General features: G+C 34.7%; 1 protein-coding gene across 1 annotated transcript in view; it reads right to left on the minus strand.

Moving 5' to 3' along the window:
* Nucleotides 1-3358: 3358 nt before the first annotated feature.
* LOC102691676 (adhesion G protein-coupled receptor A3) overlaps nt 3359-24109 on the minus strand; it is a 131259-nt gene continuing 110508 nt past the window's right edge. Inside the window, exons 15-19 of the mRNA XM_015346987.2 lie at nt 21074-21201; nt 18360-18483; nt 15779-15924; nt 6986-7081; nt 3359-6558 (exon numbers count right to left, since the gene is read on the minus strand). Of these exons, the coding sequence (XP_015202473.2) occupies nt 5334-6558; nt 6986-7081; nt 15779-15924; nt 18360-18483; nt 21074-21201 (1719 nt within the window). The 3' untranslated portion in view covers nt 3359-5333. The remainder of the gene's footprint in view (nt 6559-6985; nt 7082-15778; nt 15925-18359; nt 18484-21073; nt 21202-24109) is intronic.

A 24109-nucleotide genomic window follows, 5' to 3' on the forward strand; every position in this document is an offset into this window, starting at 1 on the left:
TGATGACACAGCAGTATGCATAAACAGGTATTCTTTCCTTAAAACCTGCAAAATACAACAATTCCTTCTATGTGTTGTGGAAGTGTCTTTTACAGTGGTAATCATGCATTTCATTAATTATTTTTTTACCCCTGACTGATGCTTTCATATACACTGACATTTTGAGCAGCTTTTATATTTGTGATCATGTAACACTAGAATTCTATGTTTATTTTGTTTCAGTGCTTTTCAAGCACTGTGAATATAATTTGGCACTTCACGTTTATTGTTAAATCCACAAGTGAACTCCGGTGAGTTAAAATGTGTTCTAAAGCTTCGAGTTTGAAATCTAGTAACCCTACATGAATTAAATCTCATTGGTGTCAAGGATATTAGTGCATGGAGCAGAGAACATAATTAGTTTTGCGTGAAACTCGGCCAGTCAGTAAATCCTTTAAACTCAAGTTTTAAGTTTGTGTTTTAATTTTAAAAGACAAAACCTAAAGGATCTTAAAAGTGCTGACTATCTTGGTGCTGAAATTACACCTTTCAGGTATAAATGAAATATGAGAAATTAGATAACCAAAATAAAATATAGAAAAATGTTAATTAAGCTATACAGTATGACACCATGCTTATAAACCTGACACCGATGATGAATGAATAGGAAGTTATATATATAAAGAAAATAAGTATTAATTAACTCTTGCCATTTCTAAACACTTAGGGGTCAGAGCAATCTAACACGTTTTCTAAACCCACCTGAGTGCTGTGAAACGGCAAAATCGAATTAACAAGTCATTCCCATATTTCAAAGTGCCTTCATGCTCTTGAAAAATACCATAAACCAGAATGGCGTTTAAAAAACTGTGCTGTGTTATTATTCATGACAATATTATATATATTTAAAGGTGGCTGTAATTTTTATTCAAACTACAGTATAGAAGGATAAAATAACACATGATTAGAGGAATCCACTAATCTGTTATATCTGTAGGTGATCATTTCTTCAATATAATTAAAAGAAGGATATCAAAAAGGTGATCTATATGAAAAGAATACTACAGGAAAACAGTAATTCCATCTTCCACCCTTCCAAATGAAGGTTACATTTTTGTAAGTTATCAATTTCTGTTAACACTGGTTATTAAGAAACTCAGAACTTAAAAGGTCAAACAAAAGACTTGGTTTCTGTTTATCTCTTTAATTCAGAATAACATGGAGCACCTCACTGCTCCTTATATTGATCCTGACACTATCTTAGAGGCATTGAGTCTCCTTAATTACCTGTTAAGAACGAGAGATCTTGTCAACATTGGACATCAAATCTCACATGGGAAGTAAATGAGAAGACTTTCTAGTTGTTGAGTTGCTAGTTACTGAACACTGACCTAGAGATTTTATTTCCTAGCAAATGTTTTTAGTCCTTATTTTTCAATCCAGGTTAAAGCAAGCCTTGTATGGAAGAAGGTTCACACATTTTGCAACAAATGGGTGTGTGAAAATCAAGTCATCATACGTTTTCATAAACATACGTTTTTCTTAGTTCAACATTTGTGAAATGGATGATATTCCACAAAACAATGTAAAAACTTTGGTAAAGGTATGTATGCAAATTCAGATAAAAAAGCCATGAATACAGTCATTTATCAGCATTATTTTTATTTAAGAATAGAGAAATTTATCTTAGAGAAATGTCTTTCAATATTAATCTTCAAAAAATAAAGTACACTGAATTTGGAAAGTGGCAGAATTGGTATAATTCATGGTAAAATTCACATACATGAAAAGCAAAAAGGAAGTATTTGAAGTTTTCTTAGGAGTGTCATGATGAACAGTGGTCCTTAAACTTGGAGGCCAGATTATTTTAGAAGGGAAATCATCAAAAACACAAATTAAACACAGACATGCATGTACAACTGCCATACTCTGTAGTTCCATCAAACCTAGGTATTTTAAGGTAAACCTAAAGTGTGTATGTTTTCATGTATTCTTCATTTTACTGTGACATTAAAATATAGAATTCTCTTTCATTCTTTAGTTATGATATATTTTAGGTTTAAAGAACTGACCTACACTACTTTAACAGTTTTTTTGATCAGAGGCGTGAGAGCATATTTTAAGAAGCAAAGGTGTGCAGACTGCAGTAAAGGTTAAGAACAATTGTATTTAAAAGAACTGGCACAAATGCTGCAAACTTTATTTAAGAAATATCACAGCTAGTAAATGATGAATCTTAAGATATTTTCCAGATGTAAAATAAAATGATCATAACCAGTTTCAACAAGTAATCCTCCTGTCATGGGAACAATTTGCAACTCACATTACTTTTTGGTGTTTTTGTCATTATCAGCAAAGATTGATTTTCAAAGTGAGGTACTTGAAATGGGTTAAAGTATTTAGATAAAAAATCTAAAATAGTTTATTAGAGCAAAACTTGAAAGTTGTTTTCTTTGAAATGGGGAGTAATTGAAACCAAATTCACTTTTAAAACATCAATTGCCCAGTGATGACTGATATGGAGGCGGGCACGATTCATTTCCTGGGTCTACTATTGGCTTGTAAAAGACTCACAACAGTGAGGTGGTGTCCTAGCAAAAACTAGTGTGGAAATAAATACACTGAAACAATAAATGAGACTGCTATATAGTGCAGCCTCTGCAGAAACAGTTAATCACTCTTTCAATTTATCTGATCATTGGGAAGCAGATTGCACAAATGGTAAAAAAGCCTTAATTCTCCTTAATTTGCAAATGTTTGGTCATAATTAAAAATGCCTTGTTTTGTGTGCACTTTTTATCTTATGGAACGAACATTTAATAGGATTTCTAATGGAGCGAACATTTTATTCAAAAATAATGTATGTGTTACAATAGCACAGTTAAGTTAATTAGTTAAGTTTAGTATCTTAACATAAAATTCTGGTGGTGTGTTTTTATATCCTCCTTTTTATTTTTTCCATTTTTACATCCTGTGTATTCCACCACTAGAAGGTTGATTGCAACAATAATTGTTTATTATTACATGTTATTCTCATTAAAGATATAATTTTGAGTATTGTTATTTGAATTTTTAGTTGCTTATAATAGTCAAAAGAGAATACATTTCAAAAACTGAAAAACAGATCAGTGCTTTTGGGACATTTTGTAATTGGTGTTGGCTACTTCTATTGCACTTATTTTATGTCTTATAAAATAATCGATCATCATTCATAGTAATTGTGCAGACTCATTAAATAGGCAATTCAAAAAACATTTGTAAACACACCTACAAAGCAAGTGGTGCTGTGTAAAAACAGACTATTTTTGAGTTACTGTTGCTAAAATTAATCTGAAGTGCCTCTTACTTAAAAGATCACATATCATATGTAACACATACATAGAGTAAAACAGTATTTATTCATGGTGAAAAATATACATTTATTGAAGCGGAGATGTAAAAAGGTGGAAACTGGCTGTGGGCCTTGCTACAGTACCACTGGCTTATTATAATGACAGATGTCAGACTAGCCATACAGCAGTTGAAGGTCAGTGGTACAACAGCTAAATGTTTCTCATCTAAACATCTGAGAAAATGTTTAACATAAATACTGAAATCCACACTGAAATCTTTTGTTTTTACAACCGTTTTAAAATGTACAGTAAATATAAGAAAGCAAAATACTCTTGGTAGTAATCTGGCTTTTACATCTTGTCTTCTCAATTCAAGGGAAATACAGAACTATACAGAAATAGTGTATAGTGCATACACTGTGTGATATGTTGAAACTTTTTTTAATGTTCTTCGAGATAATTTAAGAAGAACAGCTTTACTCAGATACTGAGCATTAACCCAATGGGTCTGTGTATTTCTATCCCATCTCTGAGTTTTTTTTAAATATCTTTAACATTTCAGTACAAAAAGTAAATTAGAACCAGTTTTATATTACTTTATATTATTTTATACATAGTGTGGGAATGTTTTAAGACCATTATTATGCTAAATCAATTTAATGGGACAGCAAAAGTTTTAACTCCCCTCCAGCATGAACTCTTTCCTCATTCAATCATTAATAATTAGTTCACACTACCCATGCTAATATTTGACAGCAGACTCGCTTCTAATCTATAGCTCTCATCCACAAATACAGGAGACAGAATTACCATCCACTCCAAAGAACGAGCATAAGAGTTTATACTGCCACAAAAGAAACAGCATTTTATTTCTGCTTCTGTTATAATGGCTTTAAAAATACCTTAATCTTTCATTAATACTGTGATGGCATAAACAAAAGAAGAAAAAGAGAATATGGTTTCATTGAAATCCTTACAATTTTCAAAGACATACTTAGCAAACATGGAACTTGCATTTACTGGAGGCAATTGCAAAAAACACACTGCACAGTTACGAACAACTAGCACTGCATGCACTGTATAAAAATGAACTGTTAGTGTGGACCTTTTTTAGGTCTCTTCAAACTGATTTTACACACACTGTGGCGCCACATTAGTGCAGTTAGTGATTTCTTTTTTGTGTGGTTTCAAAATGATGTACATTAAATACTGACATGAAATATCACAGCCTTTCACAAGTACTGCTGTTGCCAACAAGAAACACTATGAAATGGTATACCCTGACATATGCCATGCAAGATACAACCATTAAAGCACCATAGGTTTTAACGGTGACAATGTTATTTAATACGTCTTTCCAACAGGATATTAAAACATTACACAGACTGAATATTTAATGCTACCTTTTACAGGCTAAGCAGTGTATTAGTTTTCAAAGAGGCAGCTTCTCTTTGTGCAAATTTTATTGGCTTTAATGGAGTACCTATAAAAGCCAATAAATAACTGTAATTACTAAGCTTTTCTGTTTCACAGTATATATTATGCATGGTCGAATAGAGAACATACAAGTGATTTTAAACTGCTGGTGTATTTAGTGTTTTAACAGCGGATATTGAATTTTCTCCTAGTAGATACAACAAGTCAGACAATGAGACCTGACACAAGGACAGAGTTCATCTGCTCTCCAGAGAACACTACCTCTTTAAATAGCTCTTTTCCAATCAGGAATTTTCTCCATACACACACGCACACACACATATATATTTATATAGATAGAAAAATATTTTATTTTAAATGAAAGGTATTTCTCGCTGTATGTGCCTTTTTGCCTTAAGAGTACTTAAAAAGTAAAATGGAAATATGGTTTAAAATACTGGACACTGTAAAACAAACAGGAGATGTGTGAGATATTTCTATACAATAGAAGTATGTAAACAGACATGAAAGTAATATAAAAAAGCGCACGTACTGAAATGCTGAGTTTTCCTAAAGGGAGTGGGAGGAAAAAAAGAAGCCCACTAACTACACAGTAGTTTCATTTTTCCATGGGCCAGTTCGTATATTTCCTGTACTATCTGAACTGTACATGACACCTTCATGCAAGCTTCCCTTTAGAATTCCATTTTGATTCGGAGGATTCTGAGGGTAGGATTGTCTACGCGGGTGCATCTCTAAATGGGCTGTATGGTGCACAATGTCATCTTCGGGCATTTTGCTGCAGCTACACATCACAGTGCTGGTATCACTGCTTTCCGGCTGACTTATTGTAGGGAACGGATCTCCTTTTGCACAGCAAACTCGCCTGTGGCACGTATGGCCATCATGAGTACTGTGTGGGCTATCTGTGTGAGAACTGTGAACACTCCCATCAATGCTGGAAGGGATGTGGTAAGCATACTCTCTGTCTCCTGCAGTCCTATGACGAGAAAAGTGCCTTGGTTTAGTTCTGCTCTTCAGACATCTGTGAATGTGCACGTTGGGCCTGAAGTTTTCCTCAGAGTGTACATGAATGTGGGGCTCATCATCAATAAGCTGCTCACTGTGCATGTTTGCACAGCATGGAGTGACTGGAGAAAGGCAGCTGACGTGGTTCTGAACAGCCTGAAGGTTAGTTAATTTACAGTGTCCGGATGCTGAATGGTTAAAGCTTGCCACAGCTTTGCCTGGGCAAGGAGAATCCAGGAGGCAATGCGAGTGCACCTGCGTATCTCCATTGACATTAACCTTGGGGCGAACGTTGAGCTGCACTGAGTAAGTGTTCCTTCTTGATGGGCAGCAGGACCACCAACAATGCCAAACGTCATCTCTCTTTGCACAGTGATGGATCAAAATGAAAAGTCCCAGGGTTACAGAGAAAGCCCCATATAAGCAACTGAAAATCATGTCCAAGAAATGGCCCTGAGAGACTGCAAGAGCCCCAAATGCCCATGTTGCAAGGAATAAAAACAAAGTAAATGCTGCTGTTCGAAGTTGGGCTTTGAAAGAGTGTTCATTTTCTAGCATAGATGCAGAAATCACTGAGCAGGTGGTCTGCGACACTGACCCAGTGTCTGCCATATGGCAATGCCCGACTTCTGTGGCTGCAAGTCGCTGTTGCTCCTCTGTCATTTCTTTTAATTCATATTTCCGCTCTGGGTGACGTTTCAGTTGTATAAAGGTACAGAGAAAGTAGATGCAAGTTACCATCACAATGAATGCTACTGGACCATAAAATGCACCAAGGCTAGGTTCCCAGGCCATCCAGCAACTGCAAGAACAGAAAAAAAAGGTTACTGTCATTGAAACAACTGGAGGTTGCAGTCTTACAATAACCAAATACTGAGATATTCCAACTCCTTCTAAACAATTACAAGCAGAAGCTAAGAAAAGATTACATTTAAAAAATCATACAATGGATTACACAAGCTTTGTATAAATACCCCTTTGGGTTGTCCAATATAAACACATATTTAAGGGGAACACTTGTCACTCAGGTTTTTGTTTGCATAATATGATAGCAAGCCTTGATTTTTGGTGCAAATCATTGGTTCTCCGAAAGCTTGAAACCTAAAGAATTGGTACATTAAAGCCAGTGATTACTTTGTGTTTTATTCCACTGAGACAAAAGACCATTGAAACAAAAAGGCTACAATTAAAGCTATAACTGTGTTTAACAGCTTAGCATACAGACTTACTAAGGAGCTTCCTCTCCACTTCCATAATTGTTGATATTTGTTGCTGCTGTAATCCCACAGATAATGAAAGGGATGCCTCCGCTAACTAAATAAAATCTGTAGAAAGACAAAAGAACAGTATATATGTCATGATATCGAAATACTCATTTGGGATTCAACACCTGGAAATTTTTATTCTACCTCTATATTCTTTTTCATCCATTTTCTAGCCGCTTTATCCCATTCAGGAGCCAGAGGGGGAGCCAGAGCCTATCCTGGCAAGCAGTGAGCGCAAGGCCTCAGGGCACACCCTGATGGAACGGCAGCTCATCACAGCGCACCCACAGACACAGACAAGCACACACTCACATCAGTGCCAATTTTCACTGAAGCCAATTAACCTACTAACATGTCTTTGGACTATAGGTGGAAACCAGGGCACCCAGGGGAAACCAGGGAACTGAATTGAAGAATTGAAGCCAGGGTCCCAGTGCTGCATGACAGCAATGCTAACCACTGTGCCACAGTGCCTCTCACCTACAGTATATTCTATCACTTTATTCTAATGGGACAGAATGTGATAGTTTGTTTTTGGACATAGTTCGGAGGCTTATTCATGAACCACAGGAGATTTTAAATGATGTAAGCATTAATGCTTTTAATTACTTTAATTCAAATTAAATTCACAAATATCAAAGTAGCTATACATTATGTAATTATTCACAAAACTATTTCATGATTAGGTTGTCAAAGATGACAAGAATCTACTAATTAATGCCACGATACAATGCTATAGCATAGCAAGGCCCATTAGCGGTTAACCGTATACCATAATGTCTTTAACTTGTTTTACCAATGAAATCAATACTGTAAAGTTAAATCTCTGTCTCAAACTGTTATGTTAACAATGCTACAATTCTAATAATTACTGATTGTCACATTTAATTATTACAAAATGACACAATTACGAAAACCATTTCATACTCTAAAAGAAGGCTGTAAATATTTATAAAGTATTCATAAATACATACTTATATATACTGTAGATATTTATGATCCCATTACAGAAAAATCAGTTGAGCAGGAAGGAGATGAGCAGTGTTATTTTTCTACACATGCTTTATAAATAATTTGATTGCTTTTCATGCCTTCCTGAACTGCTTTCAGCAAAGAATGACTTGATAATAAGTAAGCATTTGCACTTTGCACAGCCTCTGAATTTCTTTGTTCCAATAAGCCACATTTGAGTGGCTTTCCAATTTACTGTCTTTTACATGCTAGTTTTGCAATATGAAGAACAAAACAGACAAAAGTCCTTAAGTGACTCATACTTCATTGGTATTTGATTAAATCAGTGCAAAATCATTGTCTGGAATTTCACAGACAGCCCATCCCGCTTATTCCAAGCAAACTGTATCAGAAAGCACTGTACTACACCTATGCAAGCTTGAGTACAAACAACATTTTCTTTTGAGCAGAGGAAAACCTTTACATTTTCTGTAAAGAAAAAAACAAATGCTCATAGCTTTTATATGATGATAGTATTTTAAAATAAATAAGAAGCAACCAAAAATGTAATGACAACTACATGAGTATCAATCGTAACGTTTTAGAGAAAGAGATGAGATCACTTTATTAGCCATTGTACGACGCCCCTGGAGCAGTTGGGGTTAAGGGCCTTGCTCAGGGGCTCAACAGAGTAGGATTCCTCTGCTGGCCACGGGATTTGAACCAGCAACCTTCCAGCCATGCGCGCAGATCCTTAGCCACAGAGCCATGGGCTCTTCCATTTTTTCACTGTCCAATGTTTCTTTTCACAGAAGTTAAAATAGGCTGAATAAATCAGTTTTCACCATCCTTTTTATAAAATGTCACATGAGCGGAAACCACTTTTAAACACTGAAGGAAGGTTATAGAAATAGACACAAAGCATCCTAAGGAAGAGGTCTCGCTACTTTATCTTCTGTATGCATAATAAACACCTAAAGAATTGTCTAAATCCATCCCAGAAGGTACCGTTGAATATTTTATACTTAGTAGAAAAGGAAAATGCATTGCAATCAAAAGATATTTCACGGTAACACCATGTTTTGTTTAATTAATGTTGCCAGCATATAAAGTAATAAAGATTAATTAAATACAGTGGAATTGTAGATGTAATATGCAATTTGCCCTTTATTGCTGCTGGTGTTCTCATGACTCATTTGTTTAATGGTAGAATATACACTTTGGTTCAATGAGACAATTAAAATATAACTTTATACATGATGACATCTGTATGTCACACTGATCAGAAAAATAAAAAACTTACTCTATTAATCAGTGGAACCTGGTGCTCTAACCTCTTATTACTGTCACATTTATTATTTATTCTAATTGTCATAATCATAACCTGGAAAAGCAACCCTTATCACAACAGATGCTGCAAGGGAAACAGATTTGCTAGGTTCTACATCTTAACTCCAAAATAAGATGGGATTGAGGCAGCCATGAAAACAGAACAGAAGCAATCAGGACATTATCTGTCACATCATGACAACAGACTCTGAAATTAGTTGCTCAAATGAGGTTGCCATGCTGTAGCTGAATGCAGAAATACACAATATTTATACCGCATCTACAATGTCAGGTGGAGGCCAAAACAACTGTAATGTTTTAGACAATTTACACAACATCACAAACTGCATTTGAGTTCCACTCAAGTTCTTGAAGCAATACCGATCGTACAGTAGACGTGTGAAATTGATTTGTCATCACATATCCTCCATGTAAAAGGCCTTTATATATGACATGTATCAATGTCAATCATTCAACATTCATCATTCTTGCATTGGAAAAGCTGTTGGATTCAGAAATATTTAAAGAAAAAAATTCGAGAATTTTAAAAAAGGCTCAAGAATATTTTACAGAAACGCCTCAGTTCTGAACCCAATCGAGGATTTATGGGATGTTCTGAAACACTGCCTGAGGGCTTCTCACCTCCATCAACAGGGAGTTGAGTGTACTGACTTCATTGTGTAAGGATCCCTCCTGTAGATTTCTCAACACTGGTAGACTCTACATTGCAACACATACAGTACAGGCCACATTGCCTGTATGTGTGGAACCAACACCCTATTAAGTGACTTTACAGTGAAGTGGAAATGGTGTGTCCATTTTCTTGTCCATTACCGGCATACTAAGTAATATTTGTTGATAATAGCACACTAAAATGATGAGAAGCAAATATTTTGGGCGACAGAATTCTCCAAGTGCAGCTAAAAATAAACTAATTAGGTATTATTGTATTAATAAAAAGTGAATAATAATAAAAAGTGACTGGTTGAAAAAAGATTAAATTACTAGTGCATATAGTTAATAATTTTTAAAATATATATCTCTGTAATGGAAAATTAAACATCTGAGACTAATTCTCTATAACTTCTGCCTGTTATTAATGTCACATATTGCCATGGTTCTATCAGATACTCTCACAAGATGGATAAAATCTAGTTATCTGGCAGGGCTATCATGAAAAAGTGCACAGCTCTTTAATTCATTCTCAAGAAAACCAACAAAATCATCTTCTCAGCACTTAAAACACAAACTTAAAACAGAAATTGAAATCAGAATCGGCAGTCAAATAATTATACTTTCAGAAATTAAAACATATAGTGTGTATTTACTTTAATCCAGTGTAACAGCAAGTAAAGAGTAAACTGCAATACTTAAATCAGTGGCACATTCTGTTCCTTTTTGAAAAGCTGTTACAAAGATTTTTCTTTCTTTCCACCATGCAGGCACTGCAGTGAGCATATGCTTTGATTACCACTTCTTTTGCAGCTTCTGCGGATGTATTTAAAAGACTGCATGCTGATTTATGAGAAAGAATAGAACTATCATTTGTTTGTATTAACAGGCAGCTGAGGGATGGTTAATGAGTCACCCCTCTCAATATCAATTAAATATTAGTGCAGTATATAGGATTCTTGTTGCTCAGGGTGCTACATCTCTTTTCAAATGGCTTCTAAGGACATAAATTTAACTTGGTGAAATGATAAATTCAACAATTATCTCACTCTAAGCGTACAACATTCCCTAAAATTTAAATTAAATTCCACTATGCAGATGGGGCAAAATATACTTTACAAACCCATTGTTGGTGAATGTTAAATGCTAATCAAAAATGCATGTTTTTACATCCATTCAAGATTATAGGCAGTTACAATAAGCTCCCTGTGCTGTTTCATGTTGTCATTGTATAACTCGCATGTGTCAAAATGTTTTCTGCTCTATGACTTTGCATACAGTTTTTAACTCTAATCACTCACTCAAGTACTCAATCTTTGTTTATTTAATGCCACTAAAACCATAAGCATTTCATCATGATTATAGTATAGTATATTAATTTGAGTGTCTAAAAAGACTGCTCTATTTGAGATTCTACAAATGACAAACAACAGCATACATTATTACAACAACTAGCTATATACCCAAGCATTCTCTTTACGTTTTCTCTTCACTGTGCATACCACAATATTTACCCGAGGAAAAAATAATCTAAAACCTAGCAACCACAGATCCTAAGGCAACTTTTGGAGATTTAAAATACTTGCTTTGGAGTATACAAAGTGCAGAAAACTATCACTTGAAGTCATCTGAATGAATATGGCATTCATTGCTGGATTGCAAAGAAGGTGAAACACATATAGAGATTATTCATAATGTGAGACTAAATGAATATCAAGTTTTTTTGATACGCTCATCAGTGTTATGATGGTATTAAAATATCATAAAATGAAGCTTATGTATAGAAAACTCTCATGAACACAGGTTTATTATGTTTAGTGGTTATTTTGCATCTTAGGGTCCTGATGCCCTTGTTAAAATAGGGGAAATTGTGATTTGCGAACTCCAACATGTACAAGGAAATTTAGGCCAGAAAACTGTTTTTTCTGCAAAAGAGCTTCTGTTTGGCTGAAAGTGAACTATCTACAGTAGCATGACAATGATCCAAACCATTCATGCAAATCAACAAAGGAATGATTAACTGCAATTGTAATAAATGTCTTTGACAAGCCGTCTCAATCTCTAAACTCCAATTCAATTGTACATTTGTGATTCTAACTCAAGATGGCAGTTTGCTAACATATAACAAATTGTGTGTAAAACTTTGAGCAATTCAACAAGGAGAAAAGTTTATACATTTCCTGTATGGAAGTACCAGAACATCAAAATAAGATAGAAGAAATCTTTAGCCAATGTACTCCCTGCAAGAGGAGGATTTACAAAAATCCTACTACAGGGGTGTGAAAAAATGTGATCCTTGTGTTTTCTGGACTTTATGACAAATATGAATTTGCTCTGTGCAATATTATATAACCTTTTTAGAATTAGATTAAGCAATAAACATTATCCCATAATCCTAACGTTATTTGATTAAGTATTGTTCTCATTCCATTTGGGGCTTGAATAAATTTAGAGGCCACTGTATTTATATGTATAGTACATGGATGTAAATCCTTCAGAAATTAACAAGGGGTCTATTGAAGAGTGGCAGTGTATAGGTTAGGGCAGTGGTTCTCAAACTTTTTGGACCAAGTACCACCCCCTGATCAAACCAAAGCATCCAAGTACCACCTACAAGTCATCTTCTCATAGGAACTACAGAAAATCTCAAAGACCAACATGAGCATGTGCGCACACACACTCACACATACACATATAATAAAAATAGCACTGTGCACTTATATAATTTGGATCGTACCATCTTGTAGCGGTTTCCAACGCTTGCTAACAGAAGAGCTAGTGTCAGTGGCTGATAGGGTTCCCGGAAATGTCCTCTATTTTAATCCTTATATCTCCGTCCGAGGGGAATTTTCAAATATCCAAAAATTTCTGGGATTTCGACCACATTATTTTTACCATAAAGTATACTTAACAAAACTTTTAAAGATAGTAGATGAGGAGGTTAGAAACAGAGAGAGAGAGAATTTCTTAAATTCTCTAGTACACTTTGTGACCTATGTCGTCGTTCATCTTTCTTACTGTACGTGTATGATTATGTCATAAGAGAGCGAAACTTTGATGAGAGAGTTTGTCAACCAAATTAACAGATTGTTTTGTAAAATCTGGCAGCAAAACAGAGGATACTGTTATCACAGAAAAGGGTACTTATGCATTTCACACAGTTAAACACCATCATTGTTACTTTACCAATGAACATAAAACAGGGGATATTTTCAAAACCCTCTCCATCCCAACCCCTTCTGAGATAAGGCAATAGGAAAGTTTCCCATGGTGTCCTCTTTTTTTGATGTTCAAATATGGTAACCCTAGTGGCCAATGTATAATCCTCCTTGTTCTTACTGGGTGTGCGTTATCTGTCGGAGCTGGCGTTAGTGCTCTTGGCGTCTTTTTCTTTCAGCCATAATACTTATTTTTTGCGATGTATTCATTTTCGATTACTTGTTCAGTTGGGGAATGTGATGCTAAGTTGTGTCTCTGAAAACTCGAAAGGAGTCTGAACACTCAAGTATTAGTGTGCGCTGGACCAACGTAATTAACACAAACTAAATTTATTAAAACAGAAAATGTGAACATTTTTTCAGTGTACACAACAAATTTCCAGGGTCATCTGGCGTACCACCTGGGGGCGCTCCTGATGGTATGCGTACCACAGTTTGAGAACCACTGGGTTAGGGCTTTCTGAAGCGTAAAGTTGTGGGTTCAAATCCCAGATGGGGACACCACTCTGGTGCACAATACTTCATCCAGATTACTAAAGCAAACCCTAGCTATAAAAACAGGTACCAAAATATAATGTAAAAATAGGCAATATTAACATATGCTGCTTTGAAAAAATATTAAAATATACAAAATAAGAACTGAAATTGTACTAGTTTTAACATAATATTGTAAGTACCCATTACTTTTTTAGTGGTGATCACTGCACAGTAGTGTTGACCACCTTAAGAGACCTCTTCCCCAGCCTGATCCACTGAATTTAACCTACTAGTCAGAGATGTATGAGCCCATCCCAGACAAGTAGGTTAAATGCATTAACACCACCCACAGTAAAATAACACAAATAATCTGGCAAAATATCAGTGGTCTGCCTGCAATGTCTCTGCCAGTCTATGCCACAAAATGTGTACACCTGAATTAAACTTAATGGAAAATATAGCAGGAGCTGATAATGTAGGGGGATGTGTATTTAATATACCATGTAACTTTCAAATCTGTTTATGTCATAAAATTGCTTATAAATGATGAAATCATCTAAGCCCGTCTACATTGTATGGGCGACAGGGCTTTCTCCTGCTATGCCCCCAAGCTCTGGAACTCTTTGCCCAAGGATATTAGAGAGTCACCTTCTCTAAACTCCTTCAAATCTAGACTCAAAACCTTCTTCTTCAGAAAAGCCTTACTTAACTGGTTCCATTCTTCACCCCTCTGCTCTTCTTAATACCACCTTCCACGGTCTCCTCTATTGTTATTGTTGTATTGTTGTAATTATAATTGTGTCCTATCTTGTGAAATCTTCTTAATTATTGTTGTAGTCTTCTTATTTATTGTTATTGTCATCCTGTAAAGCGCTTTGAGAAGCCACCTTTAAAGGCGCTATATAAAATAAAGTTTATTATTATTATTATCATCATCATCTATAACGCAGTATAAAGAACACCCGGGTTTATCTCAATTCATGTTTATCTTGAAATTGGGATGCACACATACAGTATGCGCTTGGTTCCTCTCTACTCTGATCCTGCTAGGATTTTATCAAGGTCGCTCATGCCATACAGTCTGCACACTAAAAGAAAGACAACATGATTCCATGGGAATGATAATCAACAGCAGTCAGTCCAGGGACTAAGAATCACATGATTACTTATCCTCCCTGATCTTCAATACTTTACAGGAAGAACTGTCATCTCATTTTCTGCGTTTTGCCAAAATATCTGAAATAATTGCCTATTAAAGAACTTAAATCATTGTGTATGATTACTGTTTAGCCTGAAATGCACTAAACAAACAAAAAGCAATGGATAAATCTGGTTCAGACTTTTCTGAACTAGGGAACAAGATATTGAGCATGTTTTCTGAGTCATTGTACAAGCACAGACTGCAGTACTGACTCTAGGCTTTTATCACACTCCACATTGTCTCATTATATAAAACATTTCTGTCAGTTACAAGTGACCTTGTGGGCATGTACCATTCAACTGGAATGACATGCTAAAAAATTAATCAACAAGGTAAAAATAAAAATGTTGTCATGGATTGCATTACATCAGTGAAATGCTTCCCTGGAGTAAATTAAATATAAATCATTTTTATTTTCCTGGCATACATACAAGACATTTTTTATTTCAAATGATAAATGAGCAGTAAGACTATAAATACTATTTTTTATGTTAAAGATCTTAAAATGCTTAAGCGAAAGTTAGAAGTCACATGATTTTTAAAATGCTTCTATTACTTGATAAACTCAATTTGGTTCAAGCAGTGCAGTGCTGTAAACTAAAGACATGATGATATGATGAATTACTGAACAACATAACTTCATCACAGAGCCCTTTGAAGGTAAGATACAGGAAAGTGAACATTTACTAAGTAAATAAAATTGTATATCTTACAAACCTGCCAAAATTAAGGCAATGAAAGTTTAAGTCAAACCAGTACTGGAAGGCTTTAGCATCGATCTGTGATCCAATTATTTACACTGATGTTTTCAAGATCACACAGGTTATTATTTAACTATCACACAGTGGAAGTATTATTCTGTAACTGTATTTCTTTTATAATATCTGCATGGAATGAAATTCCTCTTACCTTAACATTGGCTGTTTGGGGTGGTGTGATTGGTCTCCATCCTGAACATGATGAGGTTTCTTTGTCACTTGCTTATAAATGTTTCTGGCAGTAACCCCAAGCCACAGCATGGTTGAAAGTGTTGAATAATGCAACACAATGCCAACCTGTATCAAACCAGAACAAATAATTTCTTCAGCATTTTAAAAATCAGAATGAATGTGTAAATGCACAAACTCAAATTTACAATACGTTAAGCTTTTATGATACTGAAACAACCTTCTGGAAAAGAAACAAACATTTTAAGAAGCACTGCACAATAAAATCTCTTCTGCAGCTACCATACCACATGTCCCTGGGGGTGAAAAGCGGCAGCAGTTCTGTAGTACAACTGCTGAATTTGTTTGCTCTTGTTTATTAGTTGTTTTAGTTTAAACAAAACAGACTGGACTGAAACATCCCTCCAACAAGAGAATGTCAACTCACATCAAAATTCCAGGTTAAAAACAAACTGAAAATCCAAAGGGGAAAACATTTCTTCTGATCATCAGTTTGTATACAACACCCAGTTACTTTTACTGGAAACTGCAAAACATGTATTTTCACATGGTGGATATTTGAAATAAAGGATATTTGCAATGGATTAGGGATGTATGTGAAATGGTTTTACTTGTGATGCTCTGTATTGATAACTATCTTACTGTAACAGATCTTGTTTTACTCATGTTGATTCATAAGTGTTACGGAAATTAATGTGGTTGTTTTTCATTCTCACCTCTCGTTCTACTGTACCATACTGAAAATATAAACTACTATATTAATACAACTGAATATGAACTATAATGCTACTACAAATACACTTAAATACCCTTTTACACCAGCAGGAGTTAAAATGGGACCAAGATTAGGTCTGACTGTGAATCATTAAACATGGGTTATGCTATGTGCTTTTTTAATTCTGTCTGCAGCCTGCAATAAGAAAGTTATGGGAACAGCAAACATCTCATACTCCCCAGATAATTTAAGATTTATGAGATGCATATTAATAAAATAATCAGGGTCTTACTGGAAAAGACTTGTGTACTTCAATTAACCAATCTAGATACAACACTAAGCTGCATTTTGCTACTCCATAATGACAACGTATCAAAATGTAATTATCAAGTTACAAACTTTGTGTTTAATAGTTTAACGTTTCTCAAATATGTCAAATATGTATTACCCACTTACTGTAAGAGCATGAATATAAAATTAAGGCTTTTGATACTACTTTTAAATTAAGTAGGCTATCATTATTTTAAAGACATAAACTGGAAGAAACATTGTGATAAAAACTCATTAGTTTTGGCAATGACCGTTACAAAGCCTGATTAAAGGTGTGACCATCATAATAAAAAAAAGTGCTTAAAAGATTTGCGCATAAAGATTTATCCAAATATTGATCATGTTCACATTTATAATATCAGTGCTGAAAAATACAAGTTTACAATTTGTGAAATGTTTTTTTATTGTTATTCTCTTTCTATTACTAATTCTTAGTATTTTTGTATTTTTTTCCTATTTATTTTTTTCTCATTTATAACTGGGTCCTTTGCATCTGAAAGTTTAATAGAACATGCCAGGACCAACATGATGCTTAAATACTAAACCACATTTAACCAGAAATAAAAGTTAGAAATCAAAGTTGATACCAGTAAGTAAAAGCTTTTCTCTTCTTTCTGTCCTGTTCCCCTCTGTTTAAATGTTTAAAAAATAAACTGTTTAATTGCAACCATGCCTCTAACATAAGACACTCACATATCTCGCTACATCTCGTTTAGAGATGGAAAAACATAATATTCATTATTTTAAACATTTTTTCTCTTTTTTATACTAATTTTCAAATTGCCAGTATAATTCAATACAGTTTACCACTTTTGAAACATCACCAAATGAGAAATATCAAACACGTACAAATCTTATTTTCTAGTACACAGTAAAACGAAATTACATAGGATCAAATTTTATATTATATAAATCATCCTCTCTGTCCTAGAGCTTAACTTGAACTTGAGCTTTATTGCCATATGTAACCAGTACTGGTACAATGGAATTCTTACTTAACACAACAGCTTAACACAAAGGCACCCAGTGATGCTGGTTATACAGTGTTTGATAGTAGGGCTAGCATTCACATGTTGCTATAAAGTACCACTTGAATAAAGTCTCCATGCCACCATCAGTAATAAACATTTTTAAAAAATACACAATCTTATTTAAATCAAAGACACTTAAGATATGTTAACAAATACTGATTAAAATAACAAATATTTTAACCATGGCCAATGAAGACGTGCAATTTAAAAAACAGGTGGAGTGCCATAAGCATCAGGTGTACAGAGAAATTCTACAGGCAAATTTTCTTGGTGGAATATGATATAATATAAATATTATATATATAAATATTAGCTAAACTGGTTAACCAAAGTCCTTTATTTGAATAATCTCACTGCATATCACAGGAATTTTCACACCAAATCCTTTAAACACCATAACAGTAAACAGAAACAATAATATTCAATTATGAATGTTTTAACACACGAAAAACATTCAGTGTACTTACTGCTTGGCAGATGATGGGATATTTTATTCGATTGATGCCCCCGGCAAATACTGCGAAGGTCAGAGCAGTGTGGAAACAAAAGTTGAGGAGCATGTGCCAGCCCTTCCTACTAATGCGGATTGTGCTACCAAAAGGGACAAAAAATAAAAATTAAATAAAAATGACATCCAATAAGCCTCATATTATCTTCACATCTGTTGTTAAATTAACACTTCTGCTATATGACAAAATAGCTTTCTTTAAAGCCATTGCTCTCTATCTGTAAATTCTCTGTTAGCACAGAAGGAAAAACAATGCATTTTGAATGCAAATGGTCTCTTAGGCGATCAAGATTGACCTTACTAGGTCAAGTCCACAAAGCCTGGCTTAATTACACAACAGTAATACCTACAAGCAAGCAACAATAAAAAACTGTCAATGTTTAGTGAACTGTAGTCAATACTGCAGACAGAACTATGACAAAGATAAATAAATTCATTTAATATGACTAGGGGCTCAGCAATCAGGGTACTGTGGAGAGTTAATCTCATACATATAGACTAAACACCAAGAAAACATACAAAGAGATTATTTAAAAATAAGCTTAGATAAAAAAAAAATTATAAAAGCTTGCAAGAGAGATAGAAGACAAGAAGTATTTCTGTGAAGTTAACATCGAAGTTATTTTCAGAGGATTGACATTAGAATTCTGGCAGAAATAGAGAGTGAATAAGGCTTTTTTATTTGTACTTATGGAGGTAAAGAATGTTTCTTCTGAAATCTTGCAGTCTCTAACAGTGCTATATAGCTATTCCCTTGTCAAAGTTTCTGCCAAAAAACATCAAAATCTCATTCAAGCATGTTCGTTTTCATGAAACTGTCCTTATATGCTCCAATTACACAGAAATCTGAGCAATTTATGTCTAGTTTCAAACATCAGAAAAACCCTACAACAAAAATTGATATATACTCCGAGTCTGAATTTGAGGCACTTGATGGAGCAAAAAGAATGACATATAATACAGTATAACCTTATATTGATTAAAGGTGAGTACCTCAGTACTCATCAGTACTCTCAGTAATATAACATAGTACTACTCTATCCATACTTGGTTGACTTCAGAAGTTGATTGCATTCAACCATCTCCTGTATCGATCAATAATGCAAACTAGACAGTAGATTAACAACTTTTGGGTATAAAAGAAATTTCATGTAACACAGTACTACATGCTACAATGTCACAACTTGTCAGGCAACACATCAAAACAACATAGACATCGATACTGCTGTATAGTTGTAACTACTGCAGTGTGTGGAACACTGTGGTTCCTGAAAAGGAAATCTAATATTTCAAGCAATTTCATTGTTAGATTGCAGTAACATTTCACATTAGTGTATGAAAAACTCTCATGGGGCTTCATTAAACAGGTGCCGTGAACGAAAGAAAAGTAAAAAAATGGATATCCTAATTCTCCAAAGTGTAAGTCAAATATATGTGACAAATAACAATCCAGTAGTGATCTGGCAAATGAGTGCGCGAATTACAGGAGTTAGCCAATCTTCAAGACCTGTACAATTCGGATTTGAACAAAACAATGGGTGTGTACTTGTTTTTACATTACATATTATGTTTTACATACATTAGTGCATGACTACATTAGGTAAAATCTCATTTATACACAAAGGCTATTCAGTTTTAATAAGTCCTTTGCATTATATAGCCTTCTACTTTCTTTCTATGATTATTTCCAACATTGGATAGATTAAAAAACATTTTGGCTTGTCTAAATAAAAATGATCAACTCATTTTATAGTGACAGAAATTTAGAACTGAGCAATTTCAAAACTATGTTCTTAGATAAAGATTGATCACACCTTTATAAATCAAACAGAAAGCATGCTAAATCAGTAAAGGGTGGTTAAAAGCGTTAGCACAGTGATAATGCCAACAATAAGACGTACAACCCCACTACCGTTAAGAATATAATGCTATTAAGAATATTAAGTACAGTAAATCTACAATGCAGCCTAATGAATCATAAGAAAATAAATTACATTTTCATGACATATATACAGTCCTTTTTCAAGCATGCAAATACTAAATACAGTAAATTATTCTAATTCTTATCCTGACACATGAAGATCCATGCATACTACCACAGATAACCATTTCCCTTTTCAAAATACATTACAGATGAGTAAAATGTCTCCTAAGTGTGAGAATTCCAGTGTTCCTCCTTTAGAACCCTGGAAGCAGTATACTGCTTACTGGTACATTCAATGTTTTTGCTTTCCATTACCTTCACAATGACAAGGAAGGGTCACTAACTAATGACTCTGAACAATCCATGAAATTCTGAGCCTTTCTTTGCCAGTGCAATGTGAACACAATGAAAATTTTATGTGAGCCTACTATTCAAAACCATTTTTCAATAAAGGACCATAATTAGTAAAATATGTTTATTTCTTTAAGAAAGATAAGTGAAAATGTCCCTTGCTGTAGTTAAAGGCTGTGTGCTACTTTCTGAGAGAGAGGAACCATATTGAAAAGATCTGACAAGAGAAATGGATACAGAGCTAACAATCAGAAAGTATATTATTTCTAAATAACTATGTGGTATGTATATACTAAGTGGGAAGAAAAGCAAAAACATCCACGGATCACAAGATCATGCACATTCTTTACAAATAATCACACCATTAAGATGAATATATTTGATGTCTGAAAAATTACCTGTGGTGCACAATGTAGGTAATAATTGATGCAAACAGGCACAGTAACATGACAGCTGTGCAGGCGTACACAACAGGGTGGAGAAACTCCCCTGGATAAGGGGGGAAGGACAGCACTTTCTTCAAATCCTATGGAACAAAAACAGACATGCACGTAAACAGTAGCTTACTGAAATAATGCAGTCTTGATGGTGCTCACATGGCAACCTACATTTGCAGAAGATATTGTCTTATTGGTTTTAAAAAAACTAACAATTCAGAATATAAAATACAATTTCAGACATTATGCCATGCTTCATTATACTGGATGACTTTAGAAACTATAGCTCAGCACCCTTTTCCATCTCATTTTGCACATAAAAGTGATGCTATTCCTTTCATAGGAATTAGACTATAGACTATAGGGATTACGGTAATGACTCTTAAAAAAATAAATGTGTATAAAGCAGTAAAGGGGGAATCTTCATGATGTGAACTGATGAAACATTTCTTGTTAATATGCATCACATTCAAAACTATTTAGTTTATATTTAAGCACATTATTCTTTAAGAAATATAAAATTCAGAACATCAAAAACAATTTCCAGGTAAAGGCAATGGATAAGACCAGCACTTCTGTAGTTCAACCTTGGTGAGTCTAACCTCAATAGGACAATTAGCAGTGATGGGGGTCTAATGGAGTACCAGAAGGTAAGCCATAAATAAATGCACACTACAATGTACTTCATTATTAAATGTTGGACTACAAATTTGAATTGACCTGTTATTGTATGCTTTTTACTCTAAACATACTATCATTTGATTTCTAAATAGAACAAATGCATAAACAAATAGGTGCATTTCCCCCCATTTTATTCTTTCACCTTCATAAGTGCATTTGTTTTAGTTGTTCTGTTTGTCTTGACAAAGACATGTTTATTTTGCAAATGCAGTTGCTATCTATACAGAAAGACAAAAACTCTGAATAAGCAGTGGCACTCTGTGTGGATATCATTACAATTCTGTTTATATAGCACAATTTCTATTTGCAGTATTCATAAAAGTTTGCCATTTTCCTGATACGATCTCTCTCTGCTCTTAAAATGTATTAAACACGCTTTTAGTTTGCTCTTATGTTAGGACCACATGCTTATATGTGGGGGTTTAAACAGTGGATGTCAAAAATCCTTTTAAGTTTCAAAAACAGCATAGCACACAAGCTGCATGAATTCACATTCTTTGTCCGTGTGTGGTAGTAGGTTATGTCTGTAATAAATGTCACTCTTATTCCTATTCTGGAAACCACTGGTAAACGCTACAGAATTTTAGGGCTCATTGCTGGAAAGATAAGAGGAGCCTTCCCTGTAATGCACAGGCTAGCAGGGTTTAAGGTGTGGCTGACACAGGCTGGCCTGCAGTGGAGCAGGTACAATGGGGACATTAGAGGCGGATATGGTCAGTGCTAATGCCAGGTTTGAGAGCCAGAGTGAGAGCTCAGCATGTGGTATCAGGATAGAGTGGAGCACTGGATGCAATGGAAGACTGACACAAACTGGGGCACTTGTTAGCAACCGGAGCAATAAAAGAGCACAGGACAAAGCGATAGTTCAAAGCTGTCTGTGGCACCACTGTATATTAGTAAAGCACATCTATTGCACGTGTACAATTTCTATGGCTCTGTGGCCAATTTTATTGCTCCTAACATTCTCCAGTCATGATCGTGCGCCTGAACAAATAAATTAGTTTTATAAAATTCCGAGCAGAGCTTTACACTAGACGTGTGCTGACAGCCATACTGCTAAACATGATCATAAAATATAAAAAAATATATGTTCAAAATCTTGTTAATTACAAGATCAGACATCATTTTTCTTCATTTTCAGTCTGCACATAATTGTAAAACCAATTAAGAAGGCATAATACTTCTATACCAATCAGAAGTGTATAACTTCTGTCTTTTAAACAGGCTTGCTGTGTTGGCTATGGCTGAGGTTTATTAGAGTCAGCAGTAAGAGCTCAGTGGATCTACAGTAGCTTTGTGCTTATCATAAGAGAAATTAAATTGCCTTTTTTCCCATTTGTGTGTGTGTATTAACCAATAAAATTGGATAATCAAATACCTAATAAACTCAGCTCCAGACTAAATGAATGTGACACTGCTTTGTTATGCAACAGTTAGGTGGTGCAAACATGATCTCTCATCATGCAATTAATAAGATATGAACTGTTTACTTCCCAAAAGTTGGATGTTTGTCTTGAATTTTATGCAAAATTTTTGGGCTTCATCTGCTGCTTTTAATGCCAGAATCTACATCATTGATATAAATCAGGACGAACACTGGTATTTGTACACGTCCCTGTGGTACTCCACTAATTACTTCACCTCATTCTGAGAATTCAACACTTATCTGTACTGTTTTCTATTAACTCAAATGTTTTCCCAATCTAAGCACATTGATTGTGAGACAGATAAAGCAAAGTAGATTCAACATTTTGCAGACATGAACGATATCTGTAACCACAACCAGAATCGAGCTATACTTTGTGACCCAATTCACCCTGGCCACGATCTGTTTTCACTGCTGGGTTCTGGTAGGAGGTACCGCAGTATCAGTACACTGACAAATAGATTAAAAAACAGTTTCTTCCCCCATGCAGTCCACATCTTAAACAGCTCAAATTAGCACCTGTACATATTAGCGCCTGCACTTTAAGGTACTGCACTGTTTGCATTATGTCCTGTCTTGGCTGTATTATAATGTCTATTGTCTGGATGTATTGTCTGTTTGTCATTTATGCATTTTTTCTTTTTTCTTTCTCTAATGTTACTGGGTACAGCTGAATGAGTAAGCATTCCGATACACTTGTTGTACTGTATATGGCAAATAAAGAAATCTTGAATCTTGAATCTTTATTGCCACAAGGACTGAGTACTCAAGGACCAGTTCCTCTCAGACAAAAGAAAGGGGGAAACCTGATCAAGGAAAGGGAGGCAGTGAATTCCATTAGAAAGAGGATTGTGAAGATGTATATAATCAAGAAACTACTACAAAAGTAT

Source organism: Lepisosteus oculatus, chromosome 4, assembly GCF_040954835.1.
Source record: "Lepisosteus oculatus isolate fLepOcu1 chromosome 4, fLepOcu1.hap2, whole genome shotgun sequence".
Lineage (NCBI taxonomy): Eukaryota > Metazoa > Chordata > Actinopteri > Semionotiformes > Lepisosteidae > Lepisosteus > Lepisosteus oculatus.